Below are 23976 nucleotides of genomic sequence, written 5' to 3'. Positions count from 1 at the left end.
AGATTCAACACTGGACAATAGCAGAATGGATTCTGCAATTGCACACTTGCTAAATATTGAAACAATGAAATATTATATATGCAATCACTTCCTAGATGTGCAGAGCATGACATTGAATTTAGGATTCAGTCTGGCTTGCAGCATGACATATCTGTACTGGAAATGGCATATAATGCCCAGGGCCTGATTCTTTGTACAGAAAGAACATGTACATTGTGTACCTGTTTCAGTGCAACAAAATAGATAAGACATTGATTCATTTCTCAGGTCAGTATCTTGACAAGTCAGTCTATAAGATTCCCTTTTTGGGATTCTTGCGTGCTTGATGCAACTGCAATGCGCCAATTTCTGTGAACTGCCAGGAGTTATTTTAGCAAGTACCAGCTTTTATAGAATCACTTAACACTCTTTGCTATGCTTAGAGTGTGTCAAGTGAGGCTATCCGAACAAGGGAACCATCCTCCCTTTATACAGCATTTTATATCAGTCAGTCATGCAGGCAAGACACTCCCCCATAGTAGGAGAAAGTGAGGACTGCAGATGCTGGAGATCAGAGCTTAAAAATGCTGCTGGAAAAGCGCAGCAGGTCAGGCAGCATCCAAGGAAGCTGGAAAAGCGCAGCAGGTCAGGCAGCATCCAAGGAACAGGAGAATCGCCATTTTGGGCATAAGCCTGAAGAAGGGCTTATGCCCGAAACGTCGATTCTCCTGTTCCTTGGATGCTGCCTGACCTGCTGCGCTTTTCCAGCAACACATTTTTAAACTCCCCCACAGTCACATGTCACCCAAAAGCAATGTGTGATCAGACCATCCCTCAAAACAGTGATTAAATTATTTCTCAAAACAGTGTGTGATTAGGTTATTCCTTGAACTGTAGCATTTGCAGAGTATGATTAGATTGTCACATCCTGCCTGTAAGACAGAAACCCCCTTCTGGAACATCCAATTTCTTATAAATCAGCAAATTAACCCTTTAATATCTCCACTCTATCTGCTTTGTTTAAAATTCAAGCAACTCTTGGCAGCTAACTATTTGTCATTAACAGGTGCATTCTTCATGGCAACAACTCTCCCAATTGTAATCCACTTAACAAGTTGCCTCTTTGCTGTCATACCACATCAATGTTGTTTTCCCTAAGCTTTGGTTTTCCTTACAAATTGTCCGGATGAGTGCTAGATAAAAAGCTTTGACACAATGTGCCCTTTTTCAGCAATACTGAATATTCAGCTTTATATTGATTAGCCAGTTAACAATAAAATTTTAGCAAATCATTATTGTCAGATGTTTCATCATTGTTTTATAAAATTGATGTTAAATATCTTAGGAATGATAAAATCTAAAGTAAATGTAGAAACTAATGGATTAGCTGAGTAACAGGATGTAATTGTCAAAAAAGGGAGCTCTAAGGCTATGATTTCAGTTTTTGCAGTTTTTTGTTTGAATGCTTTGAGGATATGAAGGGACTCCAACTGTTATCAAAATTGGAGTGAAGCTAATTTGGTTTGATTTGTTAAGTGGGAGATCCAAGCTTGTTTGAACGTAGTTAGAGAAGCATGCTAATTGTCTGATCTGCAGTTACGTTCTAGCAGCTAGTATTCGCAGGCAAAACATTGGACAACTTGTTGCACTAATGTTTCAAAACTCATTTGTCTAGGGCAGCAGATATGATTTTGTAATAATTGACCTGATTTAAATAGTTGAAAGATTGATGCCATAAATAGGAATCAAGAACTCTAACAAAGATGTAATTCTATTATATCGTAAAAACTGAGCTGGTATTCTCAGGAGTAAATTTAGTTTAAAATCCATAATTGGCAGTTTTAATTTTTAAATTTATACAATTAAATATACTGAAATTGATTTTAAGTATTAACTCTTATGTCAAATTTAAATCTATTTTACATGTATTCATACTGGGATGATTCTGGAATTAGCATTCTGTAAAGATTTAATTGCAATTCATTCCAGTTATTTGGTAGATATGTCACCACATATGTTCAACTCCTATAGTTAAGGAGTAGTCTACTCCATGTTTTGGACTAATAAGGAATTGATGCTTTTCATTTGCATTAGTTGAAAATTACTGATGAGATTTGAAGTATTGAGAGTTGAGGTTTAAAATGCTGCTGCTGGGACATTGATGCATTTTCCCTGACCAAATCTGAGATTGCTGCATAGGTTTCGTATGTCTTCAGGTGTGTTCTTATAAACCCAAGTCATTGATTTTAAAAGCAACTGATATACTCTGTTGTGATTTGCTTTGGATTCTTAATAGTGTCTTGATAAGAATCTAAGAACTAGGAGCAAACATAGGCCACCTGGCACTTCAAGCCTGGTCTGCCATTCAATATGATCATAGCTGACTTTTCATGGACTCAGTTCCACTTATTCGTGCTCTCAGCGTATCCCTTAATTCCTTTATTGTACAAAAAGGTGTCTGTCTTAGCTTTAAAAACGTTTACTGAAGTAGCGTCAACTACTTCACTGGGCAGGGAATTCCATAGATTTACAACCCTCTAGGTGAAGAAGTTCCTTCTCAATTTAGTCCTAAATCTGCTCCCTCTAATCTTGAGGCAATGTCGTCTTGTCCTAGTTTCACCTGCCAGTGGAAACATCCTTTCTACTTCTATCTTATCTATTCCCTTCATTATCGTATATGTTTCTATAAGATCCCTCCTTATTCTTTTGAATTCCATAGGCAGCACGGTGGCACAGTGGTTAGCACTGCTGCCTCACAGCGCCAGAGACCCGGGTTCAATTCCCGCCTCAGGAGACTGACTGTGTGGAGTTTGCACGTTCTCCCCGTGTCTGCGTGGGTTTCCTCCGGGTGCTCCGGTTTCCTCCCACCATCCAAAGATGTGCAGGGTCAGGTGAATTGGCCATACTAAATTGCCCGTAGTGTTAGGTAAGGGGTAAATGTAGGGGTATGGGTGGGTTTCGCTTCGGCGGGTCGGTGTGGACTTGTTGGGCCGAAGGGCCTGTTTCCACACTGTAATCTAATCTAAACATAATCCCAATCTACTCAGTCTGTCCTTATAACCCAACCCCCTCAACACCGGAATCCACCTAGTGAACCTCCTCTGCACCCCCTCCAGTGCCTGTACATCCTTTCTCAAGAAAGGAGACCAAAAACTTCAGGTGTGGCCTCACCAGCACCCTGTATAGTTGCACCATAACCTCCCTGCTTTTAAATGCAATCCCTTTAGCAATGAAGGACAAAATACAATTTGCCTTCCTATTTGCTTGTATCTGCAGACCAACCTTCATGATTCATGCACAAGGATCCCCAGGTCCCTCTGCATAGCAGCATGCTGCAACTTTTTACCATTCACGTGGTAATCCTTTTTAATATTACTCCAACCAAAATGGATGACTTTGCCTTTATTATCATTGTATTCCATTTGCCAGATCTTTGCCAACTCACTGAAAGTATGTGTTCCTCTGTAAAGTTTCACAGTCCTCTGCACAGTTTGCTCTGCTATCATCTTCGTCTCATCTGCAAACTTTGACACACTGCACGTGAGCCCCCAACTCCAAATCATTTATATAAGTTGTGAATAATTGCAGTCCCAACACCGATCCCTGAGGCACACCACTAGTCATTGTTTGCTAGCCAGAATAGCACTCCTTTATCCCCACTCTTTGCTTCCTGTAAGGCAACCAATCGTCCAACTATGCTAATACTTTACCCAAAATGCCATGCATCTTTATCTTATGCAGCAGCCTCTTGTGCGGCACTTTGTTGAAGGTCTTTTGGAAATCTAGGTACACCACATGCACTGGGTCCTTGTTGTCCACCTTGCTTGTAATGTCATTGTAGAATTCTTAAAGATTTGTTAAGCATTAACCCGTGCTTTATCTGCCCAATGAGACAAGTTTTATCGAGATGCCTTGCTATTTCTAAATGGAGAGTATGAAGGCAGGTAAGGGGAACCTAAGTTCAGGAATGGAGGAACCTCAGCTTTAGACTTTGTCTAGCAGGTATGAGCTGTTTGCTCAGTGTGGATGAGGGAAAGGGGTGTTATCGAGATGCCTTGCTATTTCTAATGGAGAGTATGAAGGCAGGTAAGGGGAACCTAAGTTCAGGAATGGAGGAACCTCAGCTTTAAACTTTGTCTAGCAGATATGAGCTGTTTGCTCAGTGTGGATGAGGGAAAGGGGTGCAGGGAGGATGAGCCAGCTGACCACGGCACCATGGTGCATAAGGCCATTTGGGGGGGTGAGCAAAAAAACAAGTGGTAGTTATACGGGATTCTATAGTTAGGAGGATAGTATCGTTTGCAAGCTGGATCAGGAGTCCTGCATGGTGTTGCCTGCCTGGTGCCAGGATGCAGGATATCTCTGACTGGCTTAAAAGGATATTTGAGAAAGAGGGGGGAGGATTCAGTTGTTGTAGTCCACGTTGGTACAAACAGCATAGGCAAGGCTAGGAAGGAGGACCTGTTTGGAGATTATTGAGCACTAGGAACAAAACTAAGGAACAGGTTCTTGAGGGTCATAATCTCCAGATTATTGCCCAAGCCATGTGCGAACTGGCTTAGGGATATAAAAATTAGGAAAGTAATCACAGTGGCAGCATGATGCAGCTGCTTAAAATAGCATCTAGATTTCTTATTATTGACAAAGTTTTGAAGTGAGGCATTTTATGCTGAAAGGAGGCAGACGAGGTTGGGAATGTCTATTGGAAAGGCTGGACCATGCCAGCTCCTATTCTTCTGAGATTGATCTGAAGTGAAATTTCAGATCCTGAGTGTTTAAAACTGACCTAATACTAAAGGAATTAATTCTTTTTAAATCTGATTATTTAGTGACAGCTTTTATTGTCTGGCAATAGTGACCTTTGTTCAATTATTACTCTGTTCTTTGCCTCATCTTTGTTACAATTTTAATTTATTATGCCTGCTGGCTGTTTTGGATAAGTACAAACAGGTCAACTTTGACAAATCTGTTATGTCAAATCTTTTAAAATTCCTTGTGCCTATCTGCTTCTAAGGTTTAAGTAATTTACTACCTTTAGCATATAGTTAAATTGAAGGCTGTTCTCACTGAAGATAGCCTTTTGTACTCGTATTTACTATGTTTAATCTTAAATGATTGTCCCAATATGCTACATACAGGTTAAATCATTATTCCTGCTGAAGCGTGGAAGTCTTCCATTTAGATCAGATTGGCATTGTGGAATGTAATTTTTACCCAATTTACGATCAGTATTCAATTTACCCTCGAGCTCAATTTGATACTGTGTGTTCTTTTGTTTACCAAGACAATGGTTATAATCTTGAATTCTTCCCTCTATTGTTAGTAGCTAGTTGAGTGCTTGCCTGAAATAGTTCTTCTTGGTTTTACTTTTATGGATTAGACAACTAATTTGATATTTTTGGGGGACTTATTAGTTTTTAAAAAGTCTTCTATAAATGTTGCTCAGTGCAATTCAAAATGCATGCTTTGAGTTGTATTTCAATTCATGTTCCTTTTATTAGTTTTCAGTGCTGATGTGGCTGCTCACTTATGTTGGTGCCTTGTTTAATGGACTGTCCCTGCTGATAATAGGTAAGTGCAAATAAAGACATTCGATTGCAATTTATATTCCTCTTATTTGCACTGACTTGTAGCTTCTGTTTTTGAAATGCTTACATGATGGGTACATGTATGTTAAAAATACATGACTGGCAATTGACTCAGTTCTATTTATTTACTGAGAGCTTGCTCTGTAAGTCTGGGTTGCATCTGCTTGAGCCACACATTTAAGTATTTTGTTTAGTTAGTCATGCATATCTCCTTTCAAAGATGCATTCTTAACATCCTGCTGAAATCTCAAGATATGGTCATTTTGGTATTGAAGCTGACTTTGAAGAATGCTCCCAGAATGAAAGGTGAAATAATTTAAAAATGCAGTATTTTGATAGGAACCTGATTTTGTGCATTTTCATAATAAAACTACCTAAACTGCCTCAAGGAGATCTGTAGAGGGGGGTTTCACACTGAGGATATACAAGGGCAGATGGCCAGAAAGTTTAAAAAGTTGTAATTTTAAGGGCATTTTAAAGGAGAAAGGAGGAGAAGTCTATGGTGCGCAAGCAAGAGCTGAGAGTGGACGGAGGCAAAGGCATGACTACCAGTGGTTGTGTAATTAAAATCATTGCTCAACGTCACAAGTAGATGAGTTTAAATCTTTGAAGGGTGTGGAGTGAAAGTACAAAGATAGGAAGGGGCAAGGCAATGGAGGAATTTTAAATCAAAGGTAAGAATTTTAAAATCAAAGCATTGCTTCACCAGGAGCCCATGTAGACCAGTAAACACAAGGGTGATGGTTTAATGAAATTTGGTATGTATAAAGGCAAAGGCAGCAGAGACTTGGATGATTTCAAATTTATAGAAGTGATTTCTTAAAATTTATTTGAATGCTAAACGATCAACTTAAGGGATTGCATGATAAAGTTTCAAGTTTAAGACTTTTACGGCACCAAACTAAACTTTAATATTGACTAAACTCCGTATAAACTAACAAATGACAGTCCATTCCAGCTGCTCCTTCCTTTGTCTTCAATGTGAGAACATTTTGCAACTTGAGCCAGTAAGTCTCAAATCTGGGTCCCAGTCTCCATGGTATCCAAGCTAGGCAAGTTGATTGTCCAACAGGGCTCATAGCAGGTCAGACTCATTTCATTCTTCAGTTGTACCTTGAGTTAAAGAGATCATTCAAGATGTAATTTTCTTTTTTTTTAAAAAAGCTTTTCTAATCGACCTGTTCAGAGATGTTATTGGCACACCTCTGAGCAGGTGAGACTTGAAACTGGGTCTAAAAATTTCAGTGAAACAAGGATTGAGACTGACTGACGGCTCTTGAAATCATGGCTGCATTTGAGTGAGTGTGGCCTTAATTTGAAGATAAATGGGATTCAAGGTAAAATTCTTCACGGCTGCAGTCTGTGGCTAAACAAGTTAAATATAGCATCAGATTGAAAGCATACAGTTACAGTTCAGAAGATGTAGAAGCAAAAGTAGAGTATTTGCTCCATTGTTCAGTGAGATCATGGCTGATTTTTATATTCCTCAACTCCACTTTCCTAACTTGGCTCATAATGCTTGATTCACTTCCTGATTAAAAGTCTATCTCATCTTTGAATGAGATGGCCTCTGTGATAAAGATTCCACATATTTCTCCTCGCCACTGTCCTAACTAGATAGTTCACTTATGTTGTCTGGTCCTAGACTCTCCTACAAGGCAAAACAACTTCTTAACATCAACCCTGTCGAGGCCCCTAAGAATCTTTAAAAGCAAAATACTGCAGATGCTGGAGATCTGAAATAAGAACTCCAAGTTCTGGAGAAACTCTGTCAGCATCGGTTGTCTTGTGTTTCAATATGATCGCCCCTCATTCTTCTAAACTCTTTTCAATCTTACTTTGTAACAAAATCCTTTTATGTCTGGGATCAACCTAGTGAAGTTTCTCTGACCTGCCTCCAATGCTAGTATCTTGCCAGGAGTAAGGGACTGAACCTGTTCACAATATTCTAGATGTGGTCCAACTAGTAGCTTGGATTGTCTTAGCAAGACTTTTCAATTTTTATTTTCCATTCACCTTGAAATAAATGCCAACACTACACTTTCCTATTATCTGCTGAACTTGTATGCTAGCTTTTTGTGATGTGTATATACACCTCAAATCCTCCTGCAGATTTCTGCAAATGTCACCTGTTTAAATAATATTCGGCTCCTTTACGCCTCCTGGCAAAGTGCACAACGTCACATTTTTTCACATTGTTTCATCTTGTCAAATCTTTGTCCACTCACTCAATCTGTCTTTTATTTTCTACAGATTATCAACCTCATTACTTGCCTTCACTTACTTTTGTCATCTGAAAACTTGGCAATAATGTATTTATTTCCCACAACCAAGTCATTAACATGTGTATTATAAATGATTGTGGCCCTAGCATTGATCTCACTGCTTACAGGTTGCCATTCTGAAAATGGCCCCTTATTCCAACTCTCTTCTACTGTAGCCAATTGTCTATCCATGCTAATACACTACTCCGAACACCATGAACTCTATCTTAAGTAATCTTATGTACAGTACCTTATGAAATGCTTTTGAAATCAAAATTTTACATCTATGGGTTCTTCTTTATCCTGCTTGTTATCTCCGCAAAGAGTTGTAATAAATTTTGTTAGGCATGATTGCCCCTTCATGAGCCGTGCTGACTGTCTGATTATATTATGATTATAGTCTCAAGGACAGATGTTAATCAAACCGACCTACAGTTGATTGTTTCTTGTTTTTTGACTAAAGCTGTTACATTGGCAGTTTTCCAATCCTCTTAAGATCTTAGGATTCTTGGAAACTTGCTGCCAGTGCATCCACAGTCGCTGTAGCTGCTTCCTTTAATATTCTGAGATGCAACCCATCGAATGCAAGGGACTATTGTGATATTTTAAATTGGCAACAATCTTCAGAGTGCCCAACATGTCTGGATTGAGGCTTATGTTCTCACTTTCTTCTCTCTAAATTATTATTCTAATATATACATATTCGTGTATAGGTGGTGGATCTCCTGTATGTCTACCCCTATTTTGCCCAAAACATCTTGTATTTTCCGTATATCTCGTATAGGTTGACTCTAGTTCTTCACACTTGCAGATCAAAATTTGAGTCAGTGCCTGCCTGTTGTGCTCAGCTCCGGCTTTCAAGTCTGCTGGTCGTAGTGCTCTGTTCTGGGTCTTCTAGTCCACCAGTCGTCGTGCTTTGCTCCAGGTTTTTAGAATTACTGTAATGGAATGACAGTACAGGGCAACCACCATATCCGCGGAGTCACTTTTCACAGTTTGTTATCTGCGGCTTGCTGCAGCCTGAAGATTATAGGGGACCAGGAGGCTGCCGGAAAGGGACGTTTCCCATTTAAGTGAATGGGTTCGCACCTATCCACGGTTTTGGGCCTCCACTGTAGGTCTTGGAAGGTATCCCCATGGGTATGCGCGGGACTTCTGTACCATTCTACTGTAGCAGGCAGAATAGAGACAGTTATTTTACAGATAAATATTCAATAATGGCCATAATTCTTTTTCCTTTCATTATTATTTTATATAAAGATTTGGCTCTTTGTCCATTTTTTGACTCATACCAAGCATGAATTTCATCCTCTTGAAAACAATACCTTCAAAATTTGACCTATCCGCAAGTATATAAGGTATATCTTTTCAATAAGCTATCTGGATAGTTTGTGCATCTAAATTATGCTACATTTTTAGGGCAGAAGTTACTGTGAATCAGAACGAGTTGATTATTTTGTTATAGGAGTAAGAAATGTTTTCTGAATCAATTAGTTTTTAATATTTTTACTTTTTTTTTTTCCTGTAGCTCTGGTAGCAGTTTTCAGCATTCCTGTGGTTTATGAAAGACACCAGGTAAGTTTATAATTTGAGCTGTATTTTGTGCATCTCCCCCTCTTCCCTCCCTTTACTACCACCCCTCTCCCCACCCTCCTGCACAATAAGAATGAATTGGCAATTGAATTTGTAGGTATGCCATACTGGTGTCCTGATACTTTGTGTGGATAGCTTTTCTTTATAATTCTTATTCACTTGTGGGATGTGGCGATCACACTTATTGCCCTTCCATAGTTGTCCTTAGAAGGTGATGCTGGCTACTTGAACCAACAAGACAGATGTGGAAGCATTTCTTCACTTGAGTGGTCAATCTATGGAATTCACTACCACAAAAGCTGTGGAGGCAGTGACACTGAGTTTATTCAAGAAAGAGATTGTTAGATTTTTGGAGATTAAAATACATCCTGGGGCCTGGAAAGAATGTAGGAATATGGAGTTGAGTTAAAGGATCAGCCGCAATCGTATTGAATGGCAGACCTAGCTCAAAGGACCCAAAAGGCATAGTCTTCCTCCTAGTCTCTGTAAGTATCTTTTCACTTATCAATTAAAAATCACATTCAGCTAGTCATTTTTGATAGAGTGGGAATTGTCATAGTTAGCTGGTTTTTGGTTCAAGAATGACATATACTCAAGGTTTATGAGTCTGCTATGGGTCTTCATGTAACTGAGCAGGCAATCTCTTAGCTCATTGGTCTTTGAGCAAATGTGGCAAGCCATTCCATGAGTAAGAAAATCTGGAATGGCAAGGCTCGCATTCTTTTCTTTCCTCTGTCACCACTGTGCCTCACCATTAAAACATTCTGATTTAATCTGATCCAACTTGATGGACAGATTATCATTCTGAACAATTATCATAACCTCCCAGTCATTAATGTCAATGTGGCAATGTGTGTTTGTACCCTTTTCTTATACCATTTGAGAGTTGAGAACAGAAACTGTATTTGGAGACATTTTTCAACCATCTGTTGCCACAGTTGCATCCAGCATAATTGATCTTTTTTATAGGCCATTTTGCCTGAATGCTTGCGGAACTGGCATCTAGTAGAACTCCAGCATTTGTTTGGTCCTCCCACTGAATCTGAATGAGAGAGCAGGCGTTTGCTGATGGAATTTCTGTTACGTGTTGCTGATGCACGATTAAGATCCATCCTTAGTAAAGGAGTAAGATAATGACTGCTCTGTTTACAAGGACTTTTGTTGACTTGCCGATGTTTTTGTTATCAAACATTCACTGCTATAGCTTGTAAAATGCTGAACTGGCACATCTGATCATCAGCACACTTTGAAATTATGACCTGTACTATAAGGTCTGGGGATTAGTTGGTTATAGCAAGAGTCCCGATACCAACCCATGGGGATCTCCACTATAGACATTTCTTTAAAGTGAAAAAAATAACAAATAGAACCAATCTGACGCAAGATTGGGATGCAGACAGATTAACCTCACCTTTAATTTGGTGGGAACGTTGCTGGAGAAGGTACTGAGGGGTAGCATCTATTTTATATTTTAAAAAGAATGGGCCTATCCGTGATAGGCAACATGGTTTTGTGCAGGGGGGATCGTGCCTTACCAACCTAATAGAATTCATTGAGGAGTCAATCAAGTTGATAGATGAAGGAAGGGCTGTTGATGCCATATACATGGATTGTAGTAAGGGGTTTGATAAACTTCCCCATGATAAACTAATAGAGAAAGTGAAGTCACATGGTGTGCAGGGTGTTCTAGCTAGTTGGATAAGAATTGTTTGAGCAACAGGAGACAGTAGTATTTGAAGGGAGTTTTTGAACTGGAGAAAGGTGACCAGTGGTGTTCCATAGGGGTTAGTACTGGGGTCACTGTTATTTGTGATATACATAAATGATTTGAAAGAGGGCATTTGCTGTTGGGAAAAGGTAATGAACTGAGAGATCTGGGAGTGCAGGTGCATTGTACCCTGAAAGTTGCTGCACAGGTGGATAGAGTGGTCAAGAAGGAATATGGTATGCTTGCTTTCATCGGACGGGGCATTGAGTATAAGAGCTGGCAGGTCATGTTAAAATTGAACACGGCGTTGGTTCGGCTGCATTTAGAATACTGTGTACAGTTCTGGTCACCACATTACCAAAAGGATGTGGATGCTTTGGAGAGGGTGCAGAGAAGGATATTGCCTCGTATGGAATGTGCTAGCTATGAAGAAAGGTTGAGTAGGTTAGGTTTGTTTTCATTAGAAAAAAGGAGATTAAGGGGGGACCTGATTGAGGTCTACAAAATCATGAAGAGTATAGACAGGATAGATAGAGATAAAGTTTTTCCCAGGGTGAAGGATTCAATAACGAGAGGTCACACTTTCAAGGTGAGAGGTGAAAAGTTTAAGGGGGATACACATGGCAAGTACTTTACACAGAGAGTGGTGGGTGTCTGCAGCGCGTTGCCAACAGAGGTAGTAGAGGCAGGCATGGTAGATTCACTTAAGGGGCGTCTGGACAGATGCATGAGTAGGTGGGGAGCAGAGGGCTACAGATGCTTAGGAATTGGGCAACGAGTTTAGACAGTGGATTTGGATCAGCTCAGGCTTGGAGGGCCAAAGGGCCTGTTCCTGGGCTGCAAATTTTCTTTGTTCCTTAATGCATTGTCTGAGCTGAGATGTCACCTTTTGTTATAAAATCAAGATATCTTAAAAGAAGTTCTGGGATTTACATATTACTGAACCAAATCCTGCAACCCATTCTAAAAGATGAAAGACTTAACAGCAATCTAGGTTTCTTCAATATTTTGTTTCAGTTGCATGAAACTGCAATCTTTTTTGCTATAAATTGTGGTCTTATGGTCTAATTGTCCACGACCACCTGATAAAGGAGCAGTGCTCTGGAAGCTAGTGCTTCCAAAGAAACCTGTTGGACTGATTTTTAACTTTGTCCAGCCCAGTTGTTTTTAGATTAGATTACTTAGTGTGGAAACAGGCCCTTCGGCCCAACAAGTCCACACCGACCCACCAAAGCGCACCCACCCAGACCCATTTCCCTATGTTTACCCCTGCACCTAACACTACGGGCAATTTAGCATGGCCAGTTCACCTGACCTGCACACTTTTGGATTTTGGGAGGAAACCGGAGCATCCAGAGGAAACACGGGGAGAATGTGCAAACTCCACACAGACAGTCGCCTGAGGCGGGAATTGAACCTGGGTCTCTGGCGCTGTGAGGCAGCAGTGCTAACCACTGTGCCGCCCAGTTACTGGCTCCTCCACATCATTTACTTAAATCCATACAACTTATCCCAAGCTTTCAATTTTAAACTTTTCAAGTATCTGAGCTGCCTCCTTTCTCACGATGACTAGCATGCTATCATCTTCCTTGATAAAGACAATGCATTAGTCCTTAATCAGCCCCAGAACTTTTGCTACCCTTTCTTTGATTATATGCCTTTGGAAGATTTAGAATTCCTTTTGTATCAGTTGTCAGCCTCTCTTCCTACTTTGTTTTCTGAATTTTCAATTCCCCCGTGAACTATTTATTTTCACTTTGTTTCTCTCTTGATGAGCATGTTTTCTTATTCGTCTTGATCTTTCTCTCTTTTGTCATCCAGGTAGCTCTGAATTTATTTGCCGTACCTTTCCACTTCATGGGAATCAAACTTACCTGTCCCCAAAACACACACCTCCGAAGACAGTACATCATTTCAGATACTGTTTTGCCTGCCAACCTTTGATTCTTGCCATCTGGGCAGAATCCATTCTTAGCCATTAAAATTGATTTTTATCCCCAGATAAACATTTTATTCTGGTTTGTTCCCTGTTTCCACAATTAACCTAAGCTTTATGATACAATGATTAATGAGGTTTATGAGGCTGGGAAAGTAGAGAGGGGCTTCATTGTTTTGTGCTATTACCACCGTAATGGAGAGGCAGGATAGACTGGGAAAACTTGCATTGGAGCATAGGAGGTTGGGGGGTGACTGTAGAGGTTTATAAAGTTATGAGGGGTATAGATAAGGTCAGTGGCAGGTGTCTTTTCCCTCAGTAGGGATTTCAGGACTGGCAGCATATTTTAAAGGTGAGAGGAGAAAGATTTTAAAAATGATGCAAAGGGCATTTTTTTTTTGTTAACATAATGGTTTGTCTGTGGAATGAACTTTCAGTGGAAGTTGCAACATTTGAGATGTCTCCATTTTCATGTTGAATTAATTGCATTAAGTGGTACAGGTAATTTGTTTCAACAAAAACCTACTTTGTAACCTAAATGACTTCTGAGAACTCTTGCACCATTTTCCCAGCATACTCCTGGTCGCTATTGACGGACGTTTCCATTGATAAACCGTGAAGATGAGACTGGAGCTAAAACTTTTCTCCGGTCTTCCAAAGTAATGGTTGTGAACTTTGAATTCAGAGGGAATTGTTTTGCCCCAAATACAAGAAGCAGTTCTACAATTCAATTTCATCAGGTTGTTGCAATATATGCACTCATTTACATACAAGAAAGCTTTTCATGGCTAGTTCTTGCACATGAATGACTGACTTTTTTTTCCCCCCCAGGCCTCTAACATTTAAAGTGGTCCATACTTTCCATCATTATTGTGTATTGCTGGTCTTGAGGAAGGCTGGGATTTGCTGGACCTATTTAATCTAATGTGAGGCCTCTCATAGAATGATCTTAAATATATGAATGCCCCTTTAACTGTCTTTTTTATTTCTTTAGACTCAAATTGATCATTACATAGGGATAGCAAGTAAGCAGATTAGAGATATCACTGCTAAGTAAGTATCCAAAAAATAGTGACATGTTTTAAACGTGGTAACTATGCAGTGTAACATTTTATTGCAAGTGGAAGTTTGTGTCTCAATTTATGATGCATGTTCTTAACTGTTGAATTTAGCTGACATGCCTTCAGAAAATGCAATTTGTAAAGCTCTGATGCTACGTTGTTCTTGAACACTAGAAAATACTTCTGCATTTTTGCAGTCATCCTTAAAGTTTGGTCATGCTCCTAAGGGAAATCAGTAAACACCATTTCTCAGATTTTGATGTTAGCTAAACTGTAAATAAAACTGTGTTTTGGCATATTAACAATTCCATAACTTAGTTTCTTACTGTGTGCCTTGCATAATTCTAAAAGGTGTCAATATACCAGGTGTTGGAAGTTACTTGAAATAATTCTGGAAAGAAAATCATTTCCAGAACTTTCTTTCTGTTTACTTGAGATATGGTATTGATGTTGAGCTGTACAGTTACTAGGCTTGCACATTTTAAAATTCATGGTGTGGTTCCTATGCCCTTACTGTATTCATAATTTTTCCATCCTGAAAACCTTTTTTTAAAGCGTTCTTCATTTGTGTACACAGCTTGATTTGGAATACTTCTCTGGTTTGTTACACCATGAAAGAAATTGGCATCTTATTTATTGAAGTTCTTATCTGTTTTTGTTGTTTAGATTGACTCAGACCAGTTCGTAAGCGGTTGAGAGTTCTGCTCATTCCTTTTTAAAAAAAAAAGTTACTGTTTTAATTAATGGCATTGATTGTCCTTTGGTTTGTAATGTTTGTCATGTTGAATTAATTGCGTTGCTCATTGGACGTTTTTCCAAAATTCCTTGAGTTAATTTGTGTTGATCTTTGTAAATTTCTGTAATGCTTTGCTGGTGTCACATTGAAAAATGTCTTTCTGGTCAGCAGCTATAGTGAATTTGGTAAGTTTACTTTGGTGTTGCAGGTAGATAAGAATGAATTGGACCCAGCAAACGCTGAGTGCCAGATCATATGTTAAAGCTTCTGTCAGATTATGAAATAAATTTTCAGTTTAATGTACCCACTGATACTATTGAACTATCATTTGTTTGAGGCATGTTATAGAGTTGACTGCTTGAATATTATTTGTAAATTTAGCCTAATTAATTAGGATTGATACTCTCCTCTGGTTCTGTCATCCTTGCTCCATATAGTTTCCTGAACCATCCTTTAATACTTATTGGTTTGTTCCTGGCCTATCATGCCAATTATTAATTTTAAATTTTATATTTTATGGAGAGATATGAAGTCAAACTGTTTGCGGTTTTTCAATGTGTGATTTCTCTTAGCTATATGGTTGCCTTGGTAGGCTTCATTTTAACTAGTTTTGTTCAGGTCGTAGCATTTTCAGTTTGATGTTTGTTGTGAACTCTAAGAAATTTATGAAATGTATTCATTTATGGGTGAGGACCTCTTTGGCGAGGCCAGCATTCATTGCCCATCCATAATTGTTTAGATGTGGCAGTTAAGAGTTGACCATATCTTTGAGAGTCTGGAGTCACATGTAGGCCAAATCAGACTAGGATGGCTGCTATCCTTTTGTAAAGGATGTTGGTGATTTATGACACTGAGAGTTGTTAGCATGGTATACATTAGGACATTAGCTTTTACTGATTTAAAATTTCAACATCTGCCACTGTGGGATTTGAACCCATGTCCCCATAATATTAACTTGAATTCTGGATTACTAGTCCAGTGGCATGACTACTAGCCCTGCTGCCTTATTAAGAGTATTGCAAAAGGTTCATATTACCTGCATGGAATTCAAAATGTTATCCTGATTTCTATACTCCAGGCTTTCCGTGATCAGACTTAATTCCAAAATGCCCACAGTTTTAAACAATTACAACTTTTATTTTTAATTTTTTTCCGATTTATGCATGAAAAACCATTAAAGCCATTCCTAAGTGCATCTATTGTGTGTAATCTTTGACTAAATGTTAATGTTTTGCCATAAAATGTTACTTCACTGCTGTGCTATAGTTACTGCCTACTAGAGAATGTATATGCCATTACCTTAAAATTGTGAAACTGGCTAATGAAATGATATAGGCTAGTAAAAGTATATAATGTTTTAAATGTGTAACATGACAAATTTGTGAATTTATTTGAATTTATATCAATTTGTATCTTCTCATTCTAGGATTCAAACGAAAATTCCTGGACTGAAGAAGAAGACTGAGTAATGGAGCTTGTCCTGTGCTTCATAGCATGTTTTCTGCTGGGCTGTCACTTGGATTATCACAGGGAGGATTGGAAAGAACAAAATAGCCTTGGAACTGCAGTGTAATTTGCAAGTCTTTTCCATTTTGGTAGTAACAAAGTGTTTAACTGTAGTCTATTTCGTATTACATTATATCACATGCTAACATGTAGGAAGTTTGAATTCAGTTTATTTATGTCATTTGGTACAGAGAACACTGGTTTGTATTAAAGATTTGAGAAACTATACATTGCACGTGTCGGGATAGTGTCTTATTATGTGAAAACAAATCATGGTGCAGTTGGAGCTTTTGGTATTCCCTGCCCCCTCCCCAGTTTGCACACTGTTTGTAGGATCTATGCTGTGAGGTTGGTGCAAATTTCTAACTCCATGTGATCAAAATATTTACTGTTCCATTGTAGTGAAATTTGAGGTCTTGCTTTTCTGACTAAAACCTGTCGCTGTATTAAGATTTTACTGTTTTAACAATTACCCAGTTAGTGTTTCACTAAGCTAGCAAGTTGACTTGAGCAGCTCCACAGTGCTTGTTATTTCAGAGGTAACTGAATTTTAAAGATGGATCCACAGCACTGAACCATACACTAAGATATATATGCCATAAAATCTCAGCATAAATGTTCAATTCATCAGATTTTCATCTGTTTAGCCAGAAATGTATGAGCACATCTATAGCAAAATTTTAACTGTACTTTTGATTATTTGTGGACTGTATCTAATGCTATGAATAAATGTAACTTGGAAATTGCAAACATTGTTTGCGCACATCTGAGAGTGGACATTACATTGTAAACGAATTGGGCTCAGGCCTTTGGGGAATGCATTGTGAAATAAAAATGAGAATGAATTAAGCTTACAAGCAACATGGATTTTGTGTGTAAACCATACATATGTAGGTTAGCTTAATATAAAATTATCCATGTACAAAATTTGTATATTTTATATAGAGGTCTTTGTCAAAGTAATTTGAAATTTAATGGTCTGTAAAGGCCCTGTAGTTTTTGAAATGTTTATAGAATCATAGAATGATTGCAGCACAGAAAGAGGCATGTCAAATCCACAGCCACTCTGCAAGAGCAATTTAACTAGGCCTACATACTGACCCTAATAATAATAAAGGGCAAGTGTAGTCCATATTGTCTCTTGAACCTGTTTCACTATTCAGGTTGATCATAGCTGATATCTGGCTTCAACTGCTCTTTTCTAATCGGTCCCATATCCCTTGATTCCTGAGAAACCAAAAAAGATGTCTGTCACAGCCTTAAGTATATACAATGGAGTTTTGACAGCCAAATGGGTTACATAATGCCAACATTTCTGAACACTTCAGTGAAGTGATACTTACTCTCAATCCTGGTGATTTGTTGGAATTTAGTCCCTGGTACTTCTCCTCCAGTACTTTTTCCTTGATTGTTAATTGTCCTAATTTCCTTCCCTTTAGTTAGTGTCTATTTCTGGTTTGAATCTTATTTTAGAGTCATATTCATAGAGATATGCAGCACAGAAACAGACCCTTCGGTCAAACTTGTCCACGCTGACCAGATATCCCAACCCAATCTAGTTCCACCTGCCAGCACCCAACCCATATACCTTTTAAATCCTTCCTATTCATATACCCATCCAGATGCATTTTAAATGCTGCAATTGTACTAGCCTCCACCACTTCCTCTGGCAGCACATTCCACACATTCCACTCTGTGTGAAAACATTGCCCCTTAGGTCTCTTTTATATCTTGCCCCTCTCATCTTAAACTTATGCCCTCTAGTTCTGGACTCTCCCACCCAGGGAAAAGACCCTATCGACTTACCCTATCCATGTTCCTCATGATTTTATAAATAAACTTCTATAAGGTCACCCCTCAGCCTCTGATGTTCCAGTCTATTCAACCTCTCCCTATAGCTCAAATCCTCTAACCCTGGCAATATCCTTGTAAATCTTTTCTGAACCCTTTCAGGTTTTATAACATCCTTCCAATAGGAAAGAGACCAGAATTGCACAATATTCCAAAAGTGGCCTAACAATGTCCTGTACAGTCATAACATGACCTCCCAACTCCTGTACTCATACTCTGACCAATAAAGGAAAGAATACCAAATGCTGCCTTCACTATCCTATCTACCTGCTGCAACTACTTTCAAGGAGCTATGAACCTGCACTCCAAGGTCTCTTTGTTCAGCAACACTCCCCAGGACCTTACCATTAGGTGTATAAGTCCTGCTAAGGTTTGCTTTCCCAAAATGCAGCACCTCACATTTTTAAACTCCATCTGCGAATTCACAGCCCATTGGCCCATCTGATCAAGATCCTGTTGTAATCTGAGGTAACCTTCTTTGCTGTCCACTACACCGCTAATTTTGGTGTCATCAACGAACTTACTAACTATACCTCTTAAGCTCACATCCAAATCATTTATATAAATGACAAAAAGTAGTGGACCCAGTACTGATCCTCGTGGCACTCCACTGGTCACAGGCCTCCAGTTTGAAAAACAACCCTCTACCACCCTGTCTTCTACCTTTGAGTTCTGTATCCAGGTGGCTAGTTCTCCTGGTATTCCGTAAGATCTAACCTTGCTAACCAGTTTCCCATGGGGAACCTTGTCGAACGCCTCACTGAAGTCCATATCGCAAACGTCTACTGTTCTGCTGTCATCAATCTTCTTTGTTACTTCTTCAAAACTCAATCAAGTTTGTGAGACATGATTTCCCACGCACAAAGCCATGTTGACTATCCATAATCAGTCCTTGCCTTTCCAAATACATGTACATCCTGTCCCTCAGGATTCCCTCCAACAACTTGCCCACCACCAACGTCAGGCTCACAGGTCTCTAGTTCCCTGGCTTGTGCTTACCACCCTTCTTAAACAGTGGCACCACGTTAGCCAACCTCTAGTTTTCTGGCACCTCACCTGTGACTATCGATAATACAAATATCTCCGCAAGGGGCTCAGCAATCACTTCCATAGCTTCCCACAGAGTTCTAGGGTACACCTGATCAGATGCTATATCCGCTTTATCCGCTTTTGTGTTTCAAGATATCCAGCACGTCCTCCTCTGTAAAATGAACATTTTTCAAGACGTCTGTTTCCCTGCAATCTATATCTTCCATGTCCTTTGCCACAGTAAACACCGATGCAAAATATTCGTTCGGTATCTCCTGTGGCTCCACACAAAGACCACCTTGCTGATCTTTTGAGGGGTCCTATTCTCTCCCTAGTTTTCCTTTTGTCCTTAATGTATTTATAAAAACCCTTTGTATTCTCCTTAACTCTTATTTACCAATGCTATCTCATGTCCCCTTTTTGACCTCCTGATTTCCCTCTTAAGTATACTCCTAATGCCTTTATAATCTACCGAACATTTGCTTACTTCTTTTTCTTAACCAAACCCATAATTTCTTTAGTCATGCAGCATTCCCTATATCTACTTGCGTTTCCTTTCACCCTAACAGGAATATACTTTCTGGACACTCCTTATCTCATTTCTGAAAGCTTCCCATTTTCCAGCCGTCCCCTTCCCTGTGAACATTTGCCCCCAATCAGATTTTGAATGTTTTTGTCTAATACCATCAAAATTAGCCTTCCTCCAATTTAGAATGTCAACTTTGAGATGGTCTATACTTTTCCATTACTATTTTAAAGCTAATAGAATTATGGTCTTTTGTCAAGTCAGACACAATGCTTAATGCCTCTGTTGTTTCCTCATTTCCCACTCTGGTAACAATGCAGAAATGATTGATGTTCTGTACTTTAAATTTGCAGCCTGAATTCAGGTACAGCTAGAAATGATATTCTAATGACACTTGTTTCCATGTGAACCATAATACCTGAATCTTTCCCCTTCCATCCCTAAGTTCCTCTTCAATGTAAGGAGTTTCTAATTGAGGCTACAGAGAAGAACATTTATAGTATTCCCTATCATCCTACTTCCTCCTCTTCCATTCAAATGGCATCCCTCACCATGATGCCATGGTCAGTCTGCTTATCCTCCTTGCCGTCCATTACTTCATTCACAGAGGTAACAAGTACATCCTACTTGTTGGATAAGGTAGTGGAGTTTTCTCCAAGCTGGTTCCTTGTACCTTACGTATCACAGCTTGCTTTCCGTGTGACCTTCAACCAAATCTAAAGTTCTACCTAATCTTAAGGATATGTCTGCCTCCTGCAACAAAGTGCTGAGGATACTCTCCTCCCTGACGCTCTGCAGTGTTTGTAACTCATACCAGCTCAGCAATACTGAGCCCAAAGGTGCACAAACTGCAGACAGTTGCTGCAGGTATGGTTGTCCAGAACTGCTAGGAAGCCTGGGTTTTTAAAGTCACTTTTACACACCTCGAGCAAATGTATCAATAATAAGTTGTCTGGCACTAATACATAGTCCTACATACTGCAGTTACCACCAGCACTTCCATTTATAGAGTCCTACAGCACAAAAGCAGATCCAGCGGTCCAACCAGTCCAGGCCAAACACAATCCCAAACTAAACTAGTCTCAGCTGCCTGCTCCCTGACTCCTCTTCCTCCAAAATATTCCTATTCAAGTGTCTATCCAAATGTCTTTTGAATGTTGTAATTGTACCCTTATCCATCACTTCCTCAAAGTTCATTCCACATGCAAACCACCCTCTGCATTAAAAAAAATTGCCTCATTTTTTAAATCTCTCTCCTCATAAGACTGAATGTGACCCAGTCTTGAAATACCCCATCTAGGGAAGGCATAACTACCATTAACCTATCTATACCTCATTTTTATAAACTTTTGTCAGATTGCCTAAGCTCCAGTGAAAAAGTATCAGCCTTTCTTTAGAACTCAAATATTCCATAACTGGCAAAAACCTGGTAAATCTCTTCCAAACCTCCTCCAGCTTGATAATATCCTTCCTATAACTGGACAACCAGAACTGGACACGATATTCCAGTTCTCATCAGCGTCCTGTACAACCTCAACATAACTTGTATACTCAAAGGACTGAGCAAATGAAGGCAAGCATACCTAATGCCTTTTTAACCACTCAGTCTATATATGATGCAAACTTCAAAGAATTATGTACCTGCACCCCTAGGTCACTTTCCTCCACAACACTACCCAAGGCACTACCATTAATTGTATAAGCCCTACCCTTGTTTGTTGTTTCAAAATGCTATACCTTGCATTTATACTGATTGAATGTCATCTGCCATTTTTCAACCCATTAACCCATTTGATCAAGATCCTTTTGTAATCTTAGAAATCTTCTTCACAATCTACTATGCCATGAATTTTGGTGGTGTCTGCAAACTTATGTTACAAACTGCCTTCAATGTTTTAATCCAAATCATTTGAGTAAATGATAAACAAAAGCGGACCAAGATCTGATCCCTGTAGAACACTGCTGGTCACAAGCGTCCAGTCCAAAAATCAACCTTCCAATATTACTTTTTTTTTCTTTTACAGTGAAAGACACAGGTCCACGAATCTTTATTCAGTTTCCACCACCAGGAAGAAAGGAAACACCCGAGTGGTCAGTGACAAGCAGCGCCCTTCACATCAAAGGGCAATGCTGTGTGATCAAACAGTGAAGGGGAGGGCAGGGATGAAATCAAAATAGAGTTGGAGGGAGAAATAATGCACTCCACTCCCTGCAGCGCCCACCTCTCCCTGAACAACTCCAGGGTGTTGGTGGAGACCGCGTGCTCCTTCTCCAAGGACACCCGGGCTCTAACGTAACCGCGGAAGAGGGGTAGGCTGTCTGGACCTGTTTATGGCCTGTTTGGCCAGGCCCAGGATCAGACCCACGAGGAGGTCTTCAGACCTGCCCTCCCTCCTCCGTACCGGGTGCCCGAAGATCAGGAGCGTGGGACTGAAGTGCAACCAAAAGCAGAGGAGGAGGTTTTTAAGAAAATCAAAAAGGGAGTGTAAACGTCCACACCCAATATATATATGGTCCATGGACTCCACAGCACCCCAGAACAAGCAGTTGGGCTGGGAGTCCGTGAACCACTGCAATCTGCGGTTGCAGGGGACCGCTGCATGCAGCACCCTCCACCCCAGATCCCCAAGAGAAAGGGGGAGGACTCCCTCATTGAGAGCCCTCCACTGGGGATCTCCACCTCCCGGTGGCAAATGGGCACACCAAGGCGTGTCCGAACGGTGGATAAGGGAGAAGAGGTGGACGGTGTGCAGCAGCAGTTGATACAGGGCCCGCCTTTTTACGTCCTTAAAAGAGACAAAATTAAAATTCCGGAGGCGACTCAGGTTGTGGGGCACAGGCTCCCGCGGGAAGTACAGGACATTGGAGCCAATGTGAAATTCCGTCCGGGCAGCTTCCCCTATTACTTTTTTAATTATTATTAGAGTGAACAGAACCTCTGATACTCCTTTTTTTACCCCCACACTCCCGTCTAACTCCGGTAGTGCTTATTTTTTTCCCCAGCACCCATGTGTGTAAAGGTGTGAGACAGTGAGAGACATAAGGTGTACAAATCTTTATTCAATTCCACCACCAGGAAGATAGGAAAACACCCGAGTGGCCAGTGACAAGCACTGCCCTTCACAAAAGGGCAATGCTGTGTGATCAAATAGTGAAGGGGAGGGCAGGGATTAAATCAAAATAGAGTTGGAGGGGGAAATAATGCACTCCACTCCCTGTGGCGCCCACGTCTCCCAGAACAACTCCAGGGTGTTGGTGGAGATCGCGCGCTCCTTCTCCAAGGACACCCGGGCTCTAACGTAACCGCAGAGGAGGGGCAGGCAGTCGGCCCAAACGACCCCCTCCACGGCCCGCTGTTGATGGCCAGGCCCAGGAGCAGACGCACGAGGAGGTCTTCAGACCTGCCCTCCCTCCTCCGTACCGGGTGCCCAAAGATCAGGAGCGTGGGACTGAAGTGCAGCCAAAAACAGAGGAGAAGGTTTTTAAGAAAATCAAAAAGGGAGTGCAAACGCCCACACCCAATATATATATGGTCCACGGACTCCACAGTGCCACGGAACAAGCAGTTGGGCTGGGAGTCCGTGAACCACCGCAATCTGCTGTTGCAGGGGACCGCTGCGTGCAGCACCCTCCACCCCAGATCCCCAAGAGAAAGGGGGAGGACTCCCACGTAGAGAGTCCACCGCCCGGTGGCAAATGGGCACGCCAAGGCGTGTCCGGACGGTGGATGAGGGAGAAGAGGTGGACAGCGTGCAGCAACAGTTGATACAGGGCCCGCCTTTTTACGTCCTTAAAAGAGACAAAATTAAAATTCTGGAGGCGGCTCAGGTTGTGGGGCACAGGCTCCCGCGGGAAGTACGGGACCTTGGGGCCAATGTGAAATTCCGTCCGGGCAGCTTCCACTATTACTTTATTTTTTTTAATTTAACCCCCACACTACCATCTAAGTGCGGTAGTGCTTATTTTTTCCCCAGCACCCATGGTGTGTGTGTATACGTGTGAGACACAGTGAAAGACACAAAGTGCACGAATCTTTATTCAATTTTCACCACCAGGAAGATAGGAAAACACACGAGTGGCCAGTGACAAGCACTGCCCTTCACATCGAAGAGCAATGCTGTGTGATCAAAACAGTGAAGGGGAGGGTAGGGACTAAATCAAAATAGAGTTGGAGGGGGAAATAATGCACTCCACTCCCC

General features: G+C 40.5%; 1 protein-coding gene across 7 annotated transcripts in view; it reads left to right on the top strand.

The window, feature by feature from the left end:
- The window catches only part of LOC122552874 (reticulon-4-like), a 98681-nt gene extending 81456 nt beyond the window's left edge, over positions 1 to 17225 (top strand). For all 7 annotated transcript variants that reach the window (XM_043695970.1, XM_043695969.1, XM_043695971.1 and 4 more), the window contains 4 exons: positions 5481 to 5550; positions 9360 to 9406; positions 14063 to 14121; positions 16292 to 17225. In XM_043695970.1, the coding sequence (XP_043551905.1) occupies positions 5481 to 5550; positions 9360 to 9406; positions 14063 to 14121; positions 16292 to 16334 (219 nt within the window). In that variant the 3' untranslated portion in view covers positions 16335 to 17225. The remainder of the gene's footprint in view (positions 1 to 5480; positions 5551 to 9359; positions 9407 to 14062; positions 14122 to 16291) is intronic.
- Positions 17226 to 23976: the final 6751 nt, after the last annotated feature.

Source organism: Chiloscyllium plagiosum, chromosome 9 (assembly GCF_004010195.1).
Source record: "Chiloscyllium plagiosum isolate BGI_BamShark_2017 chromosome 9, ASM401019v2, whole genome shotgun sequence".
Classification (NCBI taxonomy): Eukaryota; Metazoa; Chordata; class Chondrichthyes; order Orectolobiformes; family Hemiscylliidae; genus Chiloscyllium; species Chiloscyllium plagiosum.
Note: the sequence above shows the minus strand (reverse complement) of the source record. Positions and strands in the feature narration are given on the sequence as shown.